General features: G+C 39.1%; 4 protein-coding genes across 5 annotated transcripts; 2 read left to right on the top strand and 2 right to left on the bottom strand.

Moving 5' to 3' along the window:
* Positions 1-86: 86 nt before the first annotated feature.
* On the bottom strand, positions 87-2,289 carry LOC136267179 (serine-rich adhesin for platelets-like). The gene is made up of 3 exons (XM_066062266.1): positions 1,242-2,289; positions 1,139-1,178; positions 87-1,083 (listed from the first exon to the last, which is right to left on the bottom strand). The coding sequence occupies exons 1-3, from the start codon at positions 2,198-2,200 to the stop codon at positions 91-93; spliced, it is 1,992 nt and encodes a 663-aa protein (XP_065918338.1). The 5' UTR covers positions 2,201-2,289; the 3' UTR covers positions 87-90.
* LOC136267186 (surfeit locus protein 2-like) lies at positions 2,256-5,551 on the top strand. Its single transcript, XM_066062274.1, has 4 exons — positions 2,256-2,403; positions 2,471-2,613; positions 2,913-3,016; positions 4,842-5,551. The coding sequence occupies exons 1-4, from the start codon at positions 2,335-2,337 to the stop codon at positions 5,189-5,191; spliced, it is 666 nt and encodes a 221-aa protein (XP_065918346.1). The 5' UTR covers positions 2,256-2,334; the 3' UTR covers positions 5,192-5,551.
* Positions 5,168-10,524, bottom strand: LOC136267180 (phosphatidylinositol polyphosphate 5-phosphatase type IV-like). Of its 2 annotated transcripts, none has more exons than XM_066062267.1 (11): positions 9,667-10,524; positions 9,241-9,463; positions 8,843-8,962; positions 8,434-8,523; positions 8,267-8,373; positions 6,501-6,543; positions 5,989-6,104; positions 5,696-5,790; positions 5,558-5,611; positions 5,462-5,508; positions 5,168-5,402 (listed from the first exon to the last, which is right to left on the bottom strand). In XM_066062267.1, exons 1-11 carry the CDS (start codon positions 10,414-10,416, stop codon positions 5,260-5,262), a joined length of 1,788 nt encoding a protein of 595 aa, XP_065918339.1. In that variant the 5' UTR covers positions 10,417-10,524; the 3' UTR covers positions 5,168-5,259. The 2 variants fall into 2 exon arrangements, with proteins under 2 accessions (XP_065918339.1, XP_065918340.1); XM_066062268.1 differs by lacking the exon at positions 9,667-10,524 and adding an exon at positions 9,525-9,665.
* Positions 10,525-19,098: 8,574 nt separating this feature from the next.
* Positions 19,099-21,592, top strand: LOC136265566 (85/88 kDa calcium-independent phospholipase A2-like). The gene has a single exon (XM_066060440.1). It carries the CDS (start codon positions 19,120-19,122, stop codon positions 21,487-21,489), a length of 2,370 nt encoding a protein of 789 aa, XP_065916512.1. The 5' UTR covers positions 19,099-19,119; the 3' UTR covers positions 21,490-21,592.
* Positions 21,593-25,047: the final 3,455 nt, after the last annotated feature.

Below are 25,047 nucleotides of genomic sequence, written 5' to 3' on the forward strand. Positions count from 1 at the left end.
ACAATTGTACAATACCGTGAAACTACATTTACAAAAATGTGTAAAAAATATACATTCACAATTAGCTAAGAAATATACACTGGACATTGATCATGTAGAAGTCGTAGCATCTTGCAGAGCAGAAATACTTACGGTCGGTGATCCTTCCTGTTTTACACTCAATATTCCCTTAAGTTTCTCATTTATTTGGCCAATATAACTATCACTTGATTGTCGACTGCTTGCCATACTGGAATGGTGTCTCTTAGGCTTGGACAGTTTGCTAGCTAGAGCAATACACTGCTTTCTGCTTTGTTGGTGGTTTTGCTGTGTGTTGGCTTTCTGTAGCCTGCTACCATGGCTGGTGTTAATGCGTCTTTGCTTTGGTGAGGTTTGTCGATGAACAGCTGCTCCAGCAGTCTTTAATCTATTATGAATAGTATCCGGTTCTGTGGCATATGACTTGGAACGGTTGCGTGACTTTGTTTTAGAATTCCGTGCCTCTTCTTTGGTATAGTTCTCCTCAACATCTGCTAGTATTGGAGTGTATGAAGCATTACTGTATTCCTTACCTCGTCTACCAGCAGGTGAACTTTTTAGTCTAGTCATGGGAGGACTAGCAGATTCTACCTGTGGTGTGTCATTATTTATCACTCGGCCACTGGTCTTTGTTTTACTCCAGTTCTTTGACATCAGCCCCAATGCATGTGCTTTACTAGATAGCAACTGTTCACGAGTCATTCGATCATAAAGAGAGGGAGCCGGGACCTGAAAATGTGGGTAAGGATACATCCAAGAATCCTCATCTGTGTTTGCACGGTTGTCATCATTATGATGTGCACCCTCAAGCTTGTCAGACGACGATTTTGATTGTAAGTGTATAGAAGACGAAGATAGTAAACAGGGCTCTGACTCATTGCCAAGCTCATCTGGGAGATAGCTTCCAGTTTCTTCCTTGGCTGAAAACAACATTGGCCGGTGCTGATGTGATTTAATGTGAAGATAGTTAGCCAAAGAGATTGATGAATCGCTTGAGCTGTGATGAGTGCTGTTGATTGGTGGCAATTCAACACTATCATTTGCTGGTTTAACACAACTGGTCTCCTATTAATGAAAAACAATACTTAACACATTAAAGTACAGTAACGTAACAACCCACTTTGCTTTGATTATGCAAAACAACATCATCTTCTTTAGACCTACACAAACATGTAAAAACGGTCAAACTTAAACAACCATTATGCTGAAGTAGTGTTACTAACTTCTCGTTGCTGCCGGTACCGCACAATATTATACTTGAGCTTTCTTTGTTTACAATTGAGGGAGGAGTAGGTTTAGGGACAAGGGTGAATGGTTTTGAGGGAGACAATACACTTGCTCTTAAATTCAACCTGTTTTCCAATTCTGCTAACCTCAACGTGTGTGTACTAGAAAATATTTGCTGCTGGTATAGTCCATTTACTGGCCTGTCGGATGTAGTTCTTTGGTATTGCTCGTCTTTGTCAATGGTACGATAAACACCTTGAGCCTGAGTCTGTGGCCTTGTGGTAGGTCCTTTATCTTCCTGTTTAGTTGTTTCCTCCAGTTTAGGTCTTTCTTGTTTGTTTCTCCATCGGGAATGTCTCAGTGATGTATTCGACAAACTAGTTAGCATACAATGTTTACGATAGTACCTCATGTAGTCTGATATGTTCTCATAATGGTAGAAAATATATTCCTCACTTTGTTGTCTTCTAGTTCTGGTACTTTCCTTCACAGTTTTGCCACTTGAATATTCTGATTTTGACATGAAAATGCTGTTCCAATGCAAAGTTGGATCATTTTGCAGCCAACCATGGAAATCACCCTCCAGAGACTGCGAGCATCCCCTACACTGCAAGAGGCTTGACACTATACACTTCATATCCCTGCAAGTTCCTGAGTTCTCTATTGTAGCATAAGTGGAGGGCACTATGCCACGCCCACCTTCTTCTGCTTGCTGTTTCTCGCAGTAGTTACCACCAGTAGTCGCAACACGAGTAACATTAGTGTCTACCGTAGGCGTCCTGCGTCGTACTATCTTAGGCTTCGCCTTTACTGGTGTTGCAAGGTAAGCTGGCTCCGTCAGTGGTTTTCTGACATCGGCCCCGCTCGAGATCCCGCCTGTCGGCTGCGTGGCCTGGGGAGCGGGTAGGTCTCTCACAACACTTTCACTCGGACACCAAATATTTCTCGCTGACATTGCTGCTAAATAACGACATCTTGATCTTGCTAAATATCTGTAATTGGTAGCTAGGTGCGCATTGATTAGAACCTTGATAACTTATTTGTAATTACCACGTGCTGTCTAGTAAATACAACAAGAGTAAATACGAAATGGACGAAGGAATGAAGCGACTGTTAAAGCAGTACCCGGAGCTGGAATATATGAAAGACAAAGGAATTGTAAGAGTTTGTTAAAATGCAAGTTGTTTGGATGGTGAGATTTTAACCACGTGTATTTTTTACACAGATAAAGTGTAAATTGGGTGGTCACGAGATGCAGTGCAAAACCGAAGCCATAGAAAGCTACGTGAACGGAAAGAAATTCAAGAGATTACGGGACAACAATCAAGATAAGTTTCTGGAGCATCTCTCATCCAGCAAAATCCATCGGTACATATATATAGTGGCGTGTGTTTTTTCTGACAATACATCACCTATCAATTTCTGTGTTACTTTAGTGAGTTAATGTTTGTCACTTTTCTTCACTGTCAAAACTTATTTTGTATGCTCAGGGTTGAGGGTTCACTGGTTGCATGAGTGTTGCATATTATTTCTGTACCAATGCAATGACAATAATGTGAGGAAATAATTACCTACAGTGATGCAATTAATTATAGGAAAATTTTATCATGATACAGTGGAACCTGCCTATACATAAATGATGTTTGGCATTTCATTTACTCTTTTAGGGGCTTGTTATTTTGCTCTCTCACCAACTGTTACATCAACTGCTCATCCAGTAACATTGACAGACACATCACTGGAAGAAGATACCAGCGAGCACTTCAACAGTGTAAGTGGCATACCGTAGGCGGGGAAAGTTACGCGTGGGAAAAGTTTCGCGAATTGCACTCTACTTTGTATACTGGCGTAAAAGTTTCGCGATGCTGATTTTGCATACTAATTTATTACTGTACAAATACAAGCATGTAGAAACTAACTGGCGTAAGTTTCGCGATAGCTACTGCAATCGCGAAATTCGCGAAACTTTTCCCACGCGTAACTTTCCCCGCCTACGGTAATTATAATGCTTGTATCCCTTAATCTTCTAATAACAGCCTCAGATTAGGTATACATGTTAAGTTGAAATTAGAGAGTTGATTATCCGAATGTCGATTAACCAAGCAGTCAATTATCTGAGAAATGCAGAGCCCTACCCTTTACTCAGTCCCCATCTGTTAGTACAGTGGAGAGTTTGTAAAATTCATTTAGGCACTTGCCTAGGTTGCAAGCAGAAGCTACCTGTCTGGATCAAGTCACCACCTGGTCTGGGGTATTTTTCTGTTTTCAAGAGAGTTTTAGTAACAAGTTTCTGACTCGCTGCTTCATTGGTTTTCTGTAGCCTCTCTAGAAAGATAGTAACTACAGTGCAGAGCTCTGTTCAGTTGCACTAATAGAGTGTACACTTGTCAGTAATATACTAGTCATTTGGTGATAAGGTACTTTAACTTTAACCTGGAGTTTTGTTAAACATAGTGGCTATTGATACTATCAACCTGTGAGTAAGTGCTACTCTCCAGCTATTGATACTGACCAGAACATCAAGTACACTAGTTCCAACCTTGCAAAAGCTTACCTTGTGAAAGACATCATTATGTGTAACAGGCAAACCTCAGGGTTGGTTAGGGTCGGGATCAGCTTTGGCTTCTTAGGTTCCTTCTCCTTCTTCATGGTTTGCATTTATACAAAATTTTCATTTTACTCTACATGTTTTTCCTCCACCTGTGTCAATAGCTGTTGTGTGTGTGGTGTTACTGACACTGGTCAGTGTAAATAATCAATCGCTGGCTGTTATTTACCACTGTACCTGTTTGCTGGTGTCAATAGCAATGGCCTTTGTTAATGTCAAGAGTATATTATAATAGTAACCAAGGGTATCGAACGGGTGTATTACCTGTGATTAATGATTGCGTAAAGTAACACGAATATTTATCCCAATTCAGCCACTAAACCAAGTGAAAACATGATAGCATTAAACAGAAATGGCTAATGTTAAAGTTCTGGAACTGCCAAGTGGATACCCGAAGGTGCTTGTTTGTGCAATTTTTTTTTTTTAGTGAGCTGGAGTTATCTTGGGTCCTTTCTACACTTTCCTTGTACGATAGCTGTTAAATACTGGTTGAATAACACGGAAAACTGGTGAACAAATACCCGTTGCCACGTACGCATCGCATAAACAAACAAATACTGAAATATCTCTGTTATTTTATACACTCATTAACCACAGGGTAACACACCATTGACACTCTTGGTTTCTATTATATACTCTTGTTAATGAAAATGAGTAGTTGAATGGTGTATCAGTGTACCTTTTCAATCACACACTACTTTACTTTTTGTATAAATTACGTTCATAATTTTAAAGTTATAGTCTGAGTTATCAGAACACCAAAGTGGTCTCCAAGGGTTTGGTTAACGAGCCATTTTCCAGTGACTGTTCAATTAGAGTATTTTGTATTGTACATTCTATTAGAACAATAGCAAATGAACAGACTTCATTTGTTTGCTTATCTAAGCACTTTTGTAAACTTTGCTGTGTTGTTAAACTCTGGCACATATATATGCAGCAAGATATGTTGTTATAGTTACTATTTGATTATTTTACATGTTGTGGCCAGTCCAACAGGGTAGTTTAGAGCTATACAAAGAGCAACAGGATGATCAAGAAACAGCTGATCATGATCAACAACCAGCTAGTGATTCAGATATCAATCAAGATGTCTCCTTTCAAGATGATGATATAATTGATGATCAAGTTGACAGTAATCATGATAAAGATGATGTTCAAGATGGTGTTGATCATCAGGGTCATGATGATGATCAAGATAATGAGCATCAAGAAGGTAGTGATGGTCAAGGTGAAGTCAAGGTTGGGAGGTCATCATCAAGGGTTAAACAGAACAGAAAGCGTAAAGCTATTCGTAAACCCACCAGTAAACACAAATCAAAGAAAATAAGAATTCAATGATGATGAATATTTTACATAAATAAATTTATTTACACTTATCTCATTGTAATAAAAGTGATCGGGTTCCCTTACAATAGTATACAATATGCAGAGGATACTTGTCTGTGGCCAGTTGATGAGGTCGAAGATGATGGAGTTCTTGTACTATTGCTAGTTATTGTCTTTCGTAGCTCCTGTGACTGTTCAGCAGTGACCTTCCTTCGTCTATTGGCTATAGAAAATAGCACAAAGCTAGTACAGTGAAAACAAAGACATGTTGACTCAAAATACCTTTGTTGTAAATGTCAGCATTGAAACTGGTCACTATGTCATGTATCCTAATATTGAAATGATTATGTCATCTTGCATCACACGATGTCAACTCACCCGTCCACATCATTACAAGGCTTTAGACTAGCTTTGAAGTAGGCATAGACTGGTCTATAAGGAATTAGGAATAGCCATTAATTGTAAGAACATAACTGCACCACATGTAGAGCAAGTACACACACTACATACACATACCTGTGATCTGAGATACGAATGTTTTCACAACAGTGGTACCCATGACCTGTAACACTAGCACTCCTACTGTCTCTTGACTGGAACAGGATTCGATCCTACACAACACATTGGACAAACAAAATTACAAGCAACGTGCACTATATAAAGGCAATGTAGCCAGAGTTCAAAATAACTAATAACTGGTGGGCAAACTGTAGCACAAAACAGACTGTTGGGTGATTACCATGTTTTTAAAAATAATAATAGGTACTCAATTTTCCACCCTTTTATTTTGAACCCTGTAGTTCACTCACAGTCCATGAAGGTGTACGTCTCTTCTGGGATGTGTCATAAACATCAGAATCAAGATCAAATTTGTACGATGGGTTAAATGTGATTGGCTGTTCAGAGAAGTGATAAAATGTATTGCCTATTGAATGAAACAAATACATGACTGAGCTGTACTTTAAAAACTGTACAGTGGAACTCCAAGACACCTTGGAACCATGTCCCTATTAATAAGAGATGTCCTTATTTGTGTGTGTACACAAATAGAAATGGGACCATGGACAAGTGTCCTGATTATCAAGGTGTTCTGAAGTGTTCATATCTTAGGGTGTCCATTTTGGTGAGGTTCCACTGTATCTAGACAATCATCAAACCCATTTTCCATACACGATGAAAGTTTGGCGTGACTTAAGTAAGCATCCTAAGTACATTAGCAAATGAGTGAATTTACCATGCAGAATAGCTAATTGGCAAAGAAAGTCCTTCAAATTTGCCAAACTTTTGTCGTTTATGATAGTAGACCTGGTAATATACTTACCTGCTAGTATTTCTCTTGTGAGTTGATCATTGAGTAGTAATTCCTGTTAAATAAATAACATTTCATAAAGCATGCTGGCTATACATGCAAGTTCCATTTTTTTAGTGAATTGAAACTAAAGTCACTTATCTTTTCCTAACAGTTCTAATTATGTTTGTGTAGACAACATTATTGAAGTTTTTTGTGGTGTTCAAAAGATATACTATATTGGAATGACTGTTCTATTAGAGTATTTCGAGTGTATGTTTCATTAGAGTAATTCAAGTGTTGAATAGGCCCTCAGTAATGTGTTACTTTTATGTAACCGAGGTTCTACTCGTATTGCAAGCTTTTAGCCATAGACAATTACTGCTATTTCATTTAGCTAAGTCATTGTGTTGAAGTTTTGAATGCAGAGGAGGTTCCAGACCTGCAGAGGAGGTTCCAGACCTTGTGGCCCTTTTTGATGCATTCCATGTGGTGGATGTTGGTGGAAGAACAAGTCACCGCCTATAGTATGGTCACGTTGAGCTGAATCCTGAAAAACAGCTAAAAATTAAAAGTGGATTTTTTCTCAACAGAGTTAACATTTCAGCCAACCAGATGATTATTGGTAACAGCAAAGGTGTCAACAATAGACACGTACGGTTTGGCTCCATTACAAGTTCGGGAAAGGGCTATAATGGATACTGTACTTAAATGGCTTCCCCATAGGAAATGTATTGTGAAAATTTTGATTAGCCGTAAACATTATGTCAATCAATTGAATAACAAGATTTTGAAACATTTTTAGCGGGTCAAGCAGTACTACAAATGAGCCAAATTTCAAGATTGTGTGTAATTGCATCCATGAGTTATTAAATGTTTTTGAGGATCCAGCTCAACGTGAACATACTATATAGTCTGGGATATTTTTCTACTTTAAAATTCCTTTCCCTGTCTTCTTTTGTAATATGATTATGACCGGTTAATTTGTGCATATACCACATCAAAAGAAAGAATGGCTCCATAAAATAATTTAATAAATTTTGCTTCTAAACACACACCCCAACTATCAAGTACTGAAAAGTGTAGTGGTCATTACGTTTCATTTTCAGAGCTATTTTCAGCCCTTTACGCAACAAAGAACAGGACAAGTCAAGAAGCACCTCTGCAATCAATCCAGTACTATGGAAAATACAGATTTTAAATGTAATGGAAGCCAAAGAATGCTGCTGTGAATAGACACCTTGATGCTGTCAGTGAAAAAAAGGGATATAAAGGAGAACAAAGGCATGTGTGTACGGCAGCAAGCCAAAAAGCACCTGTTGGGCTGAAGTGATGTCTAACAGTGAAAAAATGCTTAGCCGTTATTGCTGTCTGGCAGGCAGACAGTTAGTCAGTAAAAAAATCTGTTACGGTAGCAACTTATTGGAAGTGTTTTTGGCCACTCTGAAGACACTATAGGGCTTGATTATACTTCACCAATACTGCCAAGGCACCATGAAAATTGGTTTCTGGTCGTTATATTTTGTGAGAAAGTACAAACTTCCATGATTCCTAATATAGTACTACTGTACTGTATGATGAGGTCATGAAGTACACCTTAGTTATGTTTAGGACCTACTTGACATGGTCGCGTTAATGAAGTCATGAAGTACACTTCCTTGTTGAGATAGCGACTATAACAAACTGGTTACTGTGGTCTTATCAAAGAGGTGTTTTACTATGTGAGGCTTAACAACACACACAACTACATTGAGTCCAGCAATTGGAAACACCAATTGGAAACACCAATGGACACTTACCAAAATATTTGAACGTGTTAGCAGTTCATTGCACTCTTCCCTGCTCAGCTCAACACGATAGTTCAAGTCCCCAAACCAGAACACATAATCATATTCCATCACTTCAGCTGAGTGGAATTAGAGGGATAAAGTATAATAGTGTACATGTGCTGGTTGGTTGTGAATACCTTTGTTCTTGGCGGGAGTATCAGGCAGAGCAAAGTAGGATGAAATTCTCTTATAGTCTGAGTTGCGTTCTTCGACTCTTTGTTGATGTGCTACAATTACAGTATTTGAAATCAGCTGTGTGCTGGACACACACACATATACCACACACACACCACACACACACACATGCAAGCATGCACAAGCACACACACACACACTACATGCACAACACAATACACACACACACTACACATGTATGCACATACACTTACACACCACACACACACACACACACACACACACACACACACACACACACACACACACACACACACACACACACACACACACACACACACACACACACACACACACACACACACACACACGCATGCATGCACACTATACTACATACACTACACAACTAACCAGACAGATGAGATGTAATGAAAAGGAATGACGTTCCAAACAGGTTAAACATCAAACCAACTGCTCCTTTTGTTTTGAACTGGCTCAAAGGTCTAGTGGCAAAGTTAGCTGATTTCACACCTATGAAATAATATTAGATAATACATAGGGTTTACGAAGTTGCTTTTAGCATTATGTGTTTGTACAGTTTACAGAAAACGCTTTATTCACATCCATAGTAGTTGCAGCAAACTTGTACAAGAGCTAGCAACCACTGGCATTCATTTAAATCAGTTATAGTATAGAGCAGACTTCCCCCAAAGTTTTGAATAATACAATTATAATTGTAACACAAAGGGTCAGACTTCGTACACTTTCTCATCCAAAATTTATGGCATTACACTCCACTTTTCACACACCTGAGCAGTACCACAACAGGTCTCGATGTATGAACAACACTAGATGAAGACTGCCGAGTGATGCTGACTGCAATAGTATGTGTGACGGGCCGATTGTCTGCTGAATGAGGATCTCCCATTCTTTCTTATTACTGCTCGTCTCTTGTGTACCAATGACATATAACTCAGGCATTGTATAGCTAGTCTGGGGGAGGAGAAGGTCGTCTATTGATGCCGGCAATTCCTATCAAATAATTATAACAGAGAGTACAATGTGGTACAGTAAGAGGTACAGTGAAACGTACTCGACTCAGGCCACTCTATCATAAGGCCACCTGTTTTACAAATTTCCAAAGGTGTCACTAGGAAATCTTGACCTAAAAATGACCAGTTTCACTGTACCAAAGTCCATGTGGTAATCCACACGACCTGTGCATTTTATTATACCTTTTCATTGTGCATGTTCCATGTGGCAATATAGATGGAAATCTGTTTGTCAGGAAATAAACTTTCTAGTTGTGATCTGCCATCAAAAGACCAGTCGGTGTCTGCAGATGGGATCCTACCACCTTTTCTAGCAGACGCCGTGAGCAGTGGTTGTAGCGGCCCTGAGGCATTGAAGTCTGGTGACAACAGAAGGCTTTGGTCGCCCATATGGCTAAGGGGGCTGTTGATAGAATGTAGTGGCTCGTAGCTAAATCCTGGCGTGCTGGCTGTAGTGTGTGACATAGCAATTGGGGGTAACTTTTTTTGGAGGTTGAATTGAGGCCATGTCCGTTGATCTAAGTTGGTGGGACTAGCTTCAAAAGCATTGTGAGGTGGAGGTATTTCAATTGGATGTACTTTATCACTCAGCTGCCTTAAACTGGCTTGTGGTTCTGTGTCTGAAAGGCCTTCATGTTTATAAGGTGCCACAGTGATTCGTTGAGCATCGCTGACGTTGATTTTAGTTACAGTATCTCGCACTACACCAAGTTTCTGAGATGACGTATCGTCCACTCCTCCTACGTTTCTACTGATAACTGTCCTAGTAGCGGTGACATCTTTAGAATAAACGGCTTCGTTGAACGGCACTTTACTTATGCTCCCTTCTAAATCGCTGTCCGAGCTGTTGACAGATACCTGGTGCCTTTTACCGTTAGCTCTGAGAATGACGCGCCTCTTTCTAAACGAAGGACCTGGTTGATCTGCCTCCATATCATCTATCCTTCATGTCTGGTCATCTCATTTCTCATTAAACTCTTTGGTGTCGATACCGTCATTGTCAGAAATTGTTTACTTCTCGCGTAACTAACGAGTATTTAATTTGTATTTCTAAATCTACTTCAAATACATTTTAAAATACAATTACTCATTCTCATTATTGAGGGCATAGGTAAGAAGGCAAAAGTCTGAGGTGATTGCTGTAATTATATTTTTCTTTGGCTAGCTAGGCTTTTTACTGCTAGGCCTTTTACTTAAGTAAAAAGCCCATATTTTGCCAATCCTATGGCCTTCAAAATCAGTTCTTTCAATGTGATTCGAGGCACAAAAGATGCCATACTACACCCATCTCATGAGCTGCAACAAGAATACAGACATCATCAAGCTTACTTGTATTATCTCATCTGAAGTATGCTTTGCCTGCATGGCATATTTCTGAGCATAGGCGGATCTGAGGGGGGGCCAAGGGGTGCTGTGCCCCCCCCCTGGCCCTTCTCTGGCCCCCCTTGGACCTACAGTACCATATGTATACCAGAAACTAGAATCATGCATTCACACTGCATTTAGAAGTATAGAAAGCCAATTGGCAAATAGAAGACAATGCTTATAAATGTGCCTAACATTTATAGTTAAACTGTACACCTTAAAGAAAGTGAGGCAAATAAATTTGAATTTTGTGCAAAGATCGAGATACTCTAATAGAGCAGTCACTACTCTAATAGAATAGTCGCAATTCTGATGTCATCAATTTACAAATTTTACAAATCGTAACAATGTTAGCTACTCCTTATTTTGATTTGGTATACACTTTACCATCAAACAGGTTATTTCAGATAGGCTAACCAATCTTTGTACGCATTGCAAATCATACACTTTTTAAGCTAAGCATTATCAAAAATGTTCTGAAATTCAAACCTGGGAGGTCTGATTTTTAAAATTTTCTCCAACTACAGTTTTACAAACTGTATGTCCATTGTTCATCCAGCTATATGCTGAATAAGGTTATGCAAATGAATATAACTTGTGTTCTAGAATTTCCCCATAGCTCATAGTAGAATAAACACTGTTGTGCACTAAAACTTCTTGCCCCCCCTTGGCCCCCCCTGACAGTGTCTCCTAGATCCGCCTATGTTTCTGAGTACTATTTTAAAGTTTCCTCACCTTATTATATTACTATATTTTATTACTGTGCAAGACCTCAAAATAGAGTATAAGAGCACACTATAGTTATAAATTAAGTAAGGATTTATAATGTTCTACACTTGATGAATTAATTACAGATTCCGGAAGATTGTTCCATTGTCGAATTGCTGAAGGAAAACAAGGAGTAGTGGTAGGAATTGACTCTGGTGGGAGGTATAGTAAAAATCTCACCTTATTCATCAGTAGCTAATTCAGTGCGCACTGGGAGTTCCACTTCACCTTCCAATTCAGTTTCATAATCAGATTGGGGACCAATTACCATAGCTACTAGAACCCCATCATATTTTGCCAATTCTAGTAGATGTCAGTTGACCTTTACGCAAAACTTTCTTTAGTTCAATGTGTCACAAGGTGGAATTCTTTTCCAGCTGACCTTATAGATCTGCATGCATTCCAATTTTTCAGTTTCTGAATTTTTTTGCTGTGCAAAATGTTGTTGTTGTTGTTGTGTGTGTGTGTGTGAGTGCATGCGTGCGTGTAGTGTAGTGTAGTGTGGTGTAGTGTAGTGTAGTGTGTGTGTGTGTGTGCGCAGTGGCGATTCTAGACCTGACCTACAGGGGGGGCCCAGTAGGGAACAGCATAACTATTGTTGTTTGGCTATAGTATAAAGTAGAATTTTCAGGGGGCCTGGGGGTGCACATGGGGGTGCAACCCCCAGAAGCTGCAGGATTTTTGCAATTTAAAGGCTTGAAAACAGCCTAAAATTTGTTCTAAAAACATGAAAAATGCTAAAAATAACAATGCCAATCTATACAGCAACTTTTCCCCAAGATTTTTTAAAAGTTATTTTTTAACAGGGGGGGCCATGGCCCCCCCTTAGAATCGCCTCTGTGTGTGTGTGTGTGTGTGTGTGTGTGTGTGTGTGTGTGTGTGTGTGTGTGTGTGTGTGTGTGTGTGTGTGTGTGTGTGTGTGTGTGTGTGTGTGTGTGTGTGTGTGTGTTTATGCTGTGCTTGTATTATGTTTACATGTACTTAAGTTTGGTTTTTGTATTACTCCAACAAGGCATTGTGCCAATTGTTGAGGGTTTAAAATAACGAATCGATCAATTCACAAAGTGACAGTCTTTCAACATAGCTGGCTATGATGAATTGTCAGCTCCTGTTATAACAATGTCTTTGTCTGCCACTATTAAAAGAAAGCAGTATATATACCTACTTCACTGATACATTTAATCTTTTGCGGAATGAGTGCTCAGCTGTACAGTAGACCCTCAGTTATCCAACCCTCATACTCGCGTTTATCCGAAATTTGAAATGATAGTTCTATCAGAGCATTTTGAGTTTTTATTAGAGTATTTCAGCAGTAAAAATGTATGGGCTTCAATTATCCAAACAATTCATTTATATCTGAACACTTTTACAATTGTCTGCAAACTTTGGGGTTCAGATAACTGAGGGTCCATTGTGTGTACATCAATTCTGAATGACTTATGTGCAAAACTGAACTCTCATTCAACAACATCGTACAGCCCTGTGTCCTAGCAAGACCTTTCACTGAGTAAGTACATTCTTTAGTTCTCATTTCACTTGTGCTATTAAAATCTCATCGAGTTTGATTTGGAACCCTTCTAAGACAGACACCATTGGGGAATTTGTTTCTGTCTTTTGTAAAGAGGTGTCCTCAGTTAAGGGTACTGGTATACTGTTAAATTGGGACCTATACAGATTTCCAACTTTATCAAAAGGTTCAGGGATGGTCAGTCTTTAAGAGGGGCTCCAATGCATGATGAAATTACAATGCATGGATGATAGCTACCCTTTTTTCTACTGTAGCTTTCAACACAAGCCGCATCTCAAATATATGGGTGGAGGAGTATTTAGTCACTTGAGATAATAAACACTGCAAGCTACAGTTGCTGTCACTGGCCTTGGTCACATGTATATTTCTATGAGGTAATGCTGAACATCATACTTAAAGATTTGTATAACTTGTAATGAACTTAGCACTGTTTTCTTATACCATAATTATATGCATGGTTGTCCCAGTTTACAAAATGTATTAGCTATGTGCTATACCCCTAGCTTATTTGCAGAAGATAATATCTTTCCATGCCTGTATTTGACCTACCAACCAATGACACTGAGCCACTAAAATTATACATATTCACTAATACGTGGTGAGATACGTACATACAAGATCACACCTCTTTAATATTGAGTTGGGTTGCATTCAAATTCATTGGAACTTGCTGGTCATTTGTTCTTACTTTTAGTTCAATATGTTACCGTATTTCCAACCTGTTCACTGACTGCTCTATTAGAGTAATTTATATATAACATGAGTGCCTATATATATATACATTTCATTAGAGGAATTGTATTGTGGTATAGCTAGCTAGATTGTTAAGAATATTTAGCTGATTTATGAACAAAAATTACATATAAAATTCTAGAATATGCCAGCAGGGATCACAATAGTTTGCATTTTCCCACCAAAACATATTGACCAGAAACAAGCCTCACAATTATTGCTTCCATTGCATCTGCTAAGTTAATACAAAATTACTGACTAACCAACTTACTCTTTAGTGGTGTCATGGGCTGACTGTAATTAGTAGTAAATCTAGAAGTTTTCATATAGGGTTTTTTTTAAGGTTAATGCTTGGGTAAACCGCATCATTTACAAAGTACACAGAGAATGCTCATGCTCCTTACAAGAAAAACTCTCATGAGATTGCATTTAGAAACTCATAATTGGCCCTTTTAGTTCCTGTGACTATATAACTATACCCAAGCACATGTCCCATTACATTGCCTTTGAGGTTTCTACAACAGAGCATCAATAATTTGTTCTAGACTACTGATGCAGGAGTATTTGACAGCTCATAAGCTCCTGACCAGACTAAACACTAATTAGTGTTTGGCACACGGTGCATGCTCAAACAAGAGCACCTGACATACAAGTTTATATCCTACTTTTTCTGATACAAGTAATAATAAACTAACTACTGAAATTTAAATAAACAAATTATTCTCAACTTCAAAATTTAATGAATAGCCACACCGCATCACTCTCATGTTTTCTGTTTTCTTTTTGTAGTGGGACGAGTTAGTTATAATAGCAACTTTATTCTCCCGGGCAGAGCCTTTTCCAAGCAGAGCCCTCTTCAGTGTAGGCAAACCTGTCTGGTCACTGGACTCTTGAAATCTGGGTAGGCCAATTGACATTTCTAACTGCAGTAGTTTTTTCATGTAATATTATAGTGTTTTCTCAAACTATGGATGGCCTACCTTGATTTCTGAATAATGTAATTGCAATTGCATTGCATCGCTTACATGTATAGTCATGGATTTTGGTTCAGATTCCTCAGACTTTTTAATGCGACAAATGATAAGGGTCTGGCATGTGAGACTACAGTGACAATCACTGATTGCTAGCATATAATATCGTGTAGTAACATAGGAAAATCTTGTATAGCTAGTAGCTACAACTACTGTGAGAGGTTCACACAATGCGAATGGTCAGCACTGCTAACTAATTTTATGCACAATGCATGCATACATTAACAGGTCTACAGACTGGTGCATATACCTGAGAACACTCCATGCCATGAGCGAAGTTTGGCACCATGCACATCCATCAGTTCATCTCACATCTAATCTCCACTCCACACTGCTTCTAAAATAACCTGAAGTACTGGTAGGTATGGACTGGGATACAGTCACTATTATTACTGCAACTACTAGCATTCATCTGAAAGAAAACAACTGCACATGTACACAAGGTCACAGTAGTAATGGAAACTTCACAGATCATTAATTTTTATGCTTTCTACTTACAAAGCATGGAATCTCTTATACTAATTAACACCAGCTGAGGCCACCAGGTACCCATTATACACCTAGGTAGACTGAGTTAAGTTTCTTGCTCAAGGAACAACAATAAAACCAGCATCAAACCTGAATTGTCAGGTTGGTGGCCTAACCACTTGGCTATGCTGCCTAATGCACACACTATAATATACACTAGCTACACACATGTACACTGAATCAGATGTACAATTGTAAAAATCCATAAAATGATAAGGCGACCTGTGTGCAGAAAAGGTCTGGCATGCAAGACTATAGCTCTAAGCTCTAGCATATGATAATTGCAACACTTTTAATAGCAGGTAGTTAAACAACTGAGTAGTCCATACATGCACACTTTGTTGCACACAATATCATTACTGGGCAGGCAGTTACTGATTAAACCCAGGAGGAAGAGAAATTTACAAGGGAGGGAGAATTTATAACACTACGTACACATTATTAGTTCCAAATGATTATTTTAAAATAGTTTCTTGTCAGCCATTTCAATATTGAAATTTTATAGTACTTGGAAAATAGCTGTTTTGATATGCTGTGGTTTTTATGTTTGGATATATAAAATGAAGTGGTGAGTGGTGGTGGCGAGTATGTCTGGTTGTCTTCAAGAAATGTTGGAGTATAACTATCTACTACACTAGATCCATGTAAACAGTATCATGAAAGAAGGACAGCCTTGCAACTTTACAATGCTCTCTAAAGTGACCCAGTTCAATGATTCTAACATGAAAGTTACACTACTATATGTGCTGTAATTCTAATATATAGTTACACTGCAGGGCAGGAGCCCAGAGATTTTGAGTGGTCCGGCCATGCATGGGCTAATGATTTGATTTGATTTTTATTAATTTGTGAAAATTCACAGGGGAGAGTAAAAGGCTAAAGAGCTAGCTACAATGGAGGTCATAAGCGTGCACACTATTAGAGATTATCTGTTTTCATGTGATAGCTCAACTGCATGTGCTAAGCACACACAACATGCCAAGCTAGAGGGGTCTGGGGCATGCTCCCCCAGGGAAATTTTTGAAAATAGATGTTCTGAAATGGCATCTGGAGGCTATATTTTACATGCAAAGTCTTTTGTTAACATCTTTAGTTCTTTGAGATACGATTGTAACTGCTAATGCATGACATATATGATCAATTAGCCCAATACAATGCCATGCACAGATGACTCACTGGAACTTTGAGTAATTTAAAGACAATCATACCAGAGATGAAATAGCTTACACAGCAGTGTAATTAGAACAGTGGCTATATTCTATACCGAATGCTTTATTAGAGTGTCACAATGACTGCTCTATTAGAGTATATTTGATGACTGCTCTATTAGAGTATCTAGATCTTTTTACAAATTCAAGTAGCTGAAAAGTGGTCCGGCCAACCATGGGCTCCGGCCCTGAATACGCTGTTAAAATGAAGTGTGTCTAACACACCAAAATTGTTAACAATATACACACCATTTGCACATGGTGTGTATATTGCGACATTTTTGGTGTGTCAGACACACTTTATTTATATAGGGTGAACATATGTTTTTTTCCTTGATTTTCAGACTTGATAGATTACGCTTCAAGAAATTTAGTAGGTAATACCCAAGTAAGTATGCTTGGTTCTAATTTCCAATTCGTGCCGATAGTTATATATACAATATTTGATGGGCTACACTTCATGATCACGCATTTATTAACAGACTTGTGCCCATTGAGTTAACTGGTCTAGACCTGATTGTAACTGGATGTGCATCAGCTTCTATACAAATTATTCTATAAAGTAAACAATCATCATGCAAAGAGACGTGTTGGAGATAACACCTGCTCGGAGATTTTATTAATATAAATGAGAAACATCAAATGGCCCTAGAACAATTCCTTGTGAAACACCTGACAAGGCAGAAGCAAGTGGAGAACACTCACCATCTACCACACATAGTGAATGGACTGGTCAACACTACCCACCAACCAATTCATGGATGCATGCATGCAGACTGATCCAGACCATGAGTGGAATTTGGCACTACATCGATCAGTCCATCTACAATGAGTGATCACTTCCATACCACCATTTGATACACTTGTGACTGGGATCAAGAGTTTTGATCATCGAAATATTGCTTGATTTCACCTATAAAAGAGCCTTAAATGATATTTGATTGTCAACTTAATAAATTCTTGTGTTGTTAGAAGTTCACTTTCAAAGGTGCTTGATAGCTACTTTTGCAGACATCCTGATTGCTTGATTTACTGTGCAAAGCCCCGTGATTGCTTGATTGAATCTTAATCTCAGTCATAAATGTTTCAACAGACAGTGACCACCCCTTGACCTCTCACCTGTAATCATCTTGACCCAGAATGAAAAGATTCATTATTTTTCTAACTTTGTGTGTGGCTTTTGTGTACTTAATTGACATGATATTATATGACAGGACATAGCTAACCTGTCATAATATTATATTTCCTTTTCAAAAGGTGGTCTTGTATTTAGTAGAAAATAACTGTCAGTTATGTCCCGTCATATGATATCATGTTCTTAAATTATTAAGGCTGCTATTTGGCAGAAAATTCCAAGTGTAGATCTAGAGTGAGGGAAGGCGTGTCATTACCATTATCCATATAGTACTTGCCACAATATAGCTACCGTATTGTCTCAAATAGTGGCCCAGGCATTTATTTCTTTCGAGAAACTTTCTTTCAGACCAAGTGGCCTGGGTGAAAAGCTACTTCAGTGAAATAAATGTGTAGGCAACTTTTACCCAGACCATTATTCGAGACCAGGCCACTACTCGATACCTGCCACTATTTGAGGCAATATGGTAGCTAGACTTATTTTCATAGCTACAATTTGCTAACTTAACTCAACATAGCTAGTTTGGCAACTATCCTCTTTAGATGTAGCTAGCTACATATAGTCGCCTTTGTCACGTGATCAGGTATCAACTTATTACTTGTAAACTTCCGTCATTGCATCAATCTTTCACATTCCCTTGGAAGGTAGCTACTGTATGAGTGGAAAATTGAGCTGCACATCCTCAATGTTTGGTTAATCAGGTGAAATAATGGGAAATATGTGTGGCAGTAAAAATACATTTGGGTGCTAATGAATAACAGAAAATCAATGGTGCCTACATTATTAACAGAAGTCTGTTAACTAGCTAGTTGCTGTTGAACCAGAGCTGTAGCCCGTGCCACAACAGGATTATAAATATCCTGGACTTGACATTGCAATGAATGGATTCTGCATGAGTGGAAGAACTGAATGGGTGATGCTGTACGGGTGGATGCTGTATGGGAATTTAATCCTCATCCTCATTGTCTTCTTGTTTCTGTAGGCATGCTGCTTCAAAACCAGAAACATGCTAATGCTCAACGTATTCACGAAGTGGAGCATGCTTCTTTCACCCTGCATGGTCATGTCTGCTTCTGAGGCACAGTCTGAGCCATGGTGTAACTATTTTTATCAACTGACACTTGGCTTCTTTGCTAAGTAGGGTGATGACTACTCTGTTGACATGGGCTGGCAAAGATGCTGTTTGTCTTTCTTCCTCAATACAGTGCAATATGGCATCTGTGGAGCCTGCTCTGCCGATTCACCTACTTTGAGACTCCCCCATGCAGTTATGGAGTTGATTAGGGAGGAGTCTCAGTTTACCGGCGCTTATAGATTAGAATTATAAGGGCATCATTCACCATGCCCTATTTTTCTTTTAAAATTGCTATATTGAGACTACCTAGGAGACTACGCGCATCGATCAGTGCAGATCGACTGCTATCTTCTGTTCGCACCAAGTTGATCACAGTGCCGTACGTTGCTCGAACCGTGGATGATCTGCCAAATTCACCACCTGCGCTGTGTATCAAAGGCGTCAAGTATCCACCGTCCGACGTCGACGTAGATGCAGAAAACGCTGTCACCTCAGAGATAGGCTTATGGGAAGTCAACACAAACGTTGGGGAATATTCCAGATCCTACTGGAAAAATTTATTCCGTTTCAAGAGGGACTACAACGTCATCCTACACCAATGCGACCCATATACTAAGGAAACTCGAACCTTTGTTCTATTTGAAAGTCCAGAATTTCAGGAAGCATCTGGTGCCTTCGACAACATTTGCAACACTCTGGAGCCACTGATCGATGACTGCACTTTAGTTTTAACTAGGGGCTTATTGCAAGGTGTTATTGTCCCATCTCCAACGGATCCCAATGATCTCAGCCACGATATTCTTGAGCTGATGCAAAGTAACAAAGATGCACATCCTGACTGGGTACGAGTCCTCAACGCACTTACTCTCGGCGCTCTGAAGAACGATGACGATGAAAAGGAAGTGGAATTGGATACGTTACTGAATCACATTGACTTTGGTGCCACAGATACGAAGGGAAACAACGCTTTACATTTAGCTGCTTCTGTGAAAAACATTGGAAAGGTAACAGCTAAAGCTACCGAGAAGATGACAGAAGAAGAAAGAAAGAAATTCATAAACAAAACTAACAAGCAGGGAAAAACAGCATTACACTCAGCTTTTGAAAAAGACAGTCCCGAAGCAGTTAGCACACTAATCAAGGCCGGAGCTGATGTATCAATGGAAACTGATAGTGGAAATGCTTTTCACTTGGCAGCACAGAGTGGGAGCTCCAGGAGTATTGGTGCAGCTCATTTTGGAAAGGATAACTTCCTAAAGAGAGAGTCATCTGATGAAAAAAAGCAACTGGTGAAGCAATTAAACATGCCTAATAAGGATGGGTATACACCACTGATGCTTTGTGCTCGTACCAAACAAATAAGTAGTGTTGTTACCTTCCTTCAAGCAGGAGCTGATCCAGATATAAAACATCCTGAAACTGGTAATACTGCTTTCCATTTTGCTGCTGAAAACAATGATACCCACATTGTAAAAGCCCTAATTGCATTTGGAGCTGAAATTGAGTTGCAAAACAACAAGAAACAAAAACCTATTGATTTAGTGACTGATAAAGACTGTGCGAAAGTTATCAGAGACACAGTCCAGAAAATGACTGAAGCCAGATCCAAGCTGTCAAATAAGTTTATTCCAAAAACCATTTCTGATGATTCCATATTCCTCCTTGCCATGGACGGGGGTGGTACTCGTGGGCTACTTCATACTCAAACGCTAATGGCAGTTTATAAAAGGATGAAAGAACTTCAACCAGACTGTGGTCCACTGTATAAATACTTTGACTACATTGCTGGAACAAGTGCAGGAGGTCTTGTTACATTGTCCCTGGCCTCTGATGCTACATTAGAGGCTACCAGAACATCACTGTTTAAAGTGGCCTGCGAAGTTTGTACAAGACCAATTACTTTTCCTGCTGATATAGTAACATATTCTGCAATGCAAGCATATGGGGATGATGCTGTGATGTCTGACCTTAAGGGTCCTCGAATAATTATCACTACCTCTCTTGGTGATCGAAACCCTCCAAAGCTTCATCTGATGACTAGTTATGGGGAAGCCAGAAATAATGAGAAAGGACCTAGTGAACTGAAGGTGTATGAAGCAAGCCTTGCTACAAGTGCTGCTCCATTCTATTTTCCATCCTTCCAGGACAAGTTTCTAGATGGCGGTTGCATGGCAAACAATCCAACTTTAGACGCCATGACAGAAATACTTGAACAAGCACAAAGAGAGAGCAAACCTGTCAAGATATCTATGGTGGTTTCCCTTGGCACTGGAGAAGTGCCAGTTACAAAAGCAGATAATGTTGGTGTCTTTGTTCCAAATCTTGCAAATGCTGCACAAACTCTTCCGAAACTTCCCAGCCTATTGTCATCAGCTGGAAACATCTTAAGCTTTTTCATAGTACAGTCCACTGCAGCATCTGGGCAAGAGATAAAGCGTGCTAGAGAATGGTGTAAATCTGTAGGAGCTTCTTACTTTCGGTTGTCAGTTGGCCTTAAAGGGAACATTGATTTGACAGAAAGTGACATGAAAATCCTTTCAGATATGCTGTATCAGTCCACAATGTACCTGCTGGAGAATGTGGAAGATATTGATACCATTGCTCAGAACTTACTTTCCCATGGAATTCGTAATTGAATGAGAACAATTAGTGACTATTCTAACTCAGCAGTAATTACACTTAATGCACAAACATTCATTTACATGTGTACTTATTGTATTACATAATTTTTTGTAGCCACACAGTTTACTTTTCTCCACAAGACCTGCATGGACAGGCCTCCTACAAGAGTCTAGTCCTGCATGCCCCAGGGAGGATTTGCCTGCACAAGACTTGAGTGTCTTGAGTGCTGCACAGGCACTCCAGCTAGTTTGCTGGGTTGCAATAGTTGTTTTGCCCTGAGCGCGTGCACACACACGCACTACTACTACTACTATATACACACACGTGTGCGACACACACACATACAAGCAAAGCCTCTGGCAGCTGTTTTATTTATTGCTTTACAATACCAAACAATGTATCAAGATTATAACAATTGTTGTGTACAAAAATAGGGGTGGTATTGAGGGTCAGATGGCCACATGTGCCATCTGCCCAAACTAATTACCTACGATTACTTACTACTGTGATACATGTAACAACATTCAAAGATGTTTACTTAGCTACAATAACATTGAAGTTAACAGGACAGGAGAGTTTAACAGTGTATATCAGCTTCTTTCAAATAGCTATAGTAGTTTCTGATAATGTACACAATATGTTGGACTGTTATCAGCTCCCTAAGATCCCATCCACTGTCACTGTGTGGTTCCATGCCATAGTGCAAAACAATGCGTGTATATAGCAGTAGCTGAACCTGTATAAATACATGTGTAACTACTGCAAAGTGCAAACACTTGTGTGTGTTTCGAGGGTCAGTCTTGTTATAGGTTGCGTCAGCCGTGCGGTGGTGACCCCTCTGGGCAGTGTTTATTTTCCAAAAGCTGGCTACTCTAAGGGTCTAGTTTCTTGTGGTTTCTGATATTGATTTAATCAGTGGCCACTTGAATCCTTGGAGCTGTGCACTACAGTGGTGTGGTGAGCTCTTTCATGAGTTTGCTTCAGACACTATGGCAAAGCACTCTGGCACTTTTAACTGCCAAAGGTTTTTTACATGTGGAATGCTGGAATGTTAGCAGCCTAGTAGAGATGGATGGTGGTACAAAGACTGCTACTGTTTGACCTAAGGGTCATTCAGTTTCTGTTGACAAGAAGATTAACTTACTGGTACAAGAACTGAATGACCAGAGGGATGACAATTCATTATGTTTAGAAATCATAGGTAAGATTTACCTCTTTGCAGCAACAAACCAGTCAGGTTGTTTCCTTCCACCCCTGGCCTCTCATTGCAGGTCTGCAACATGACCATTGTCAGCCTCCTCATTCTGTAGTTCAGTCACATGATGTACAAACTTCAGCACAAAGCAAGGGGCCAACATTAAATGCCCACATGATGTCCGTATCCAGAAAACTGGCTTAATGCAGTACAAACCAACCTATTATTAGCCCAACACTCAGCTGAACGACACACTGTAGCATCAGTGTGATTCCATCATTGTGAGTGGAGCATCAATATAGTCAATACAATGCCACATCTTGGTTCCTGGATACAAACCCATGCACCCCTTACTTCCATTCTTGATGAATCTGCATCTTCTCCACATCCAACTCTTGCATTAAAGTCTCCCATCACCATCAGGAGAGGTTGAACTGATCACAGTTTGCAGATCATCAAGGAACTGACTTAATTTCAACAGGTGCCTGATGGGTTGGGGCATAAACACTAATGATGGAAACATTCAATTTCTTACAGTAACCTAAACACAGTTGTAAACAGCATATATAATTCTACAGTAGACCAAATCCCTTCCAAATCCCTCATGCCATTTAAGGATCCAACACTGTAACAACTCCTTCACCACACTGGATGACATCACCAGAGTACAACCACTATAAATCTGCAAAGGCGGATTTAGGGAGGGTGCTTGGGGTGCTGAAGCACCTAGCACCTCCCCTCCAAAATTCTACCATGTGCAAGCTAGGAAGCTTTTGAAGTTGCAGTATAGATGCAATTGCACCTTATACGTATACATGGGCAATGAAAGAGAAGGGAGAATGGCTAACCTTTACTTAGAATTACTAAGAGGGGTTCAAATTATACTTTTGGTGTGAGACTTGATCTAAAAGCTGCTAAAAATCGAAATACTCTAATAGAACAGTCAACTACTCTAATAGAACATCCATCATAATGTTTTTTTCTCAAGAAGTTGCCAGTGTGTTTTCTTGACCTGTGCACTGCTATCTTACCATTGCTCCAAACATCCTGCCATATACTAACCACTTTCTGAGACTTCTGTCAAATAGTTTAATATTATAGTGGTCCGGGTATATTTTCAATTGTTGCTACATTGATGCTTGGGTTAACATACTTAAGTAAAACAGTTAATTTCTTAGCATATAATACAGTTAACAAGGCTGTATCTGAGAACTGTTTGTTTTTGCTTTATCAGTACCAAAGTCCCATGCTGCATTTATCTGCATCTAGTATCAATTGATTTAAGCTAATAAAATTTAATGTCATACAGGGTTTGCACTCTCAAACCCCTTGAAGCTCAACTTTATACCACAGCATTTATGCTGTCATGTTATAAGGGGTTAGTTGTGGCCAAAAAACTAGTTGTATATGTAAGTGACTTTCGACTCTGGTTGTAAAAAAATAATATGGTGATGGGGCCATAATAGTTCAAAAAGTCAGATTGAAATAGTAACAGAACAGTCTGTGGCTTAGCCACTATATATACTACAAAGTATAGAAGTTATTTTTGTGTGCATTTTAAATCTCACAGTGACCTTAAGATCCAATCCTGTGTATGTCTTTGACAATCCACTATTATGTATTGCTCTATAATCCAATAGCCTTTAAAGGTGTAGTTCTGTTTTTCTAAAATTGCTTTCAACTGAACTCATCCATCTTGTACCCCCACAATCTTTCAGTACAACAGAGTATTTGGTTAAAATAGCTTCCAGATTCAATCTTGTGATAGCTATATTCCAAACATTTCCAGAGGAAGCATCACCCCAGACCCCCCCCCCCCCCTAACTGGAAAATTCTACATAATTATGCATACTCTACACATTGCATGGTGAGTGTATACTTGCCTTCTCAAGCCCTCTCTGCATTGTTACTGTTTGGTCATTATAGTTTGAGCCATGAGGCTGTAAAGTACACTAGCTATATTACCTTAAGCCAAGCAATACACTAAATTTAGCGATCTTGTGTATTGATGAATTTACCATATAAATTTTATTTATTCGTGAATTGATGTAATCAATTAGCAAAAAACCAAACTCTAAAATTGCTAAATTTAATGTACCGCTAAATTGAGGTATTTCAAACACAAAATTAATGGCAAGTATTGATCATGTATAGCTGCATCCTTCTCCTTCCTGTTCTTTATGTAAAGATATTTTTAGTTACTGGCTGTGCCCTTATATGACAGCTAGTATTACAGCTGTTCTGGAATAATAGTGTCATTTCATAATCATTACACTTAGGTGACTCACAATACTTTACAAGCATTGTGAATCACTTAAACAAAGTGGCATCATTTTTCAGTCAAAAATATTGCCAAATTTTAATACTGAATAGGTTA

Source organism: Dysidea avara, chromosome 9 (genome assembly GCF_963678975.1).
Source record: "Dysidea avara chromosome 9, odDysAvar1.4, whole genome shotgun sequence".
NCBI classification, from domain to species: domain Eukaryota; kingdom Metazoa; phylum Porifera; class Demospongiae; order Dictyoceratida; family Dysideidae; genus Dysidea; species Dysidea avara.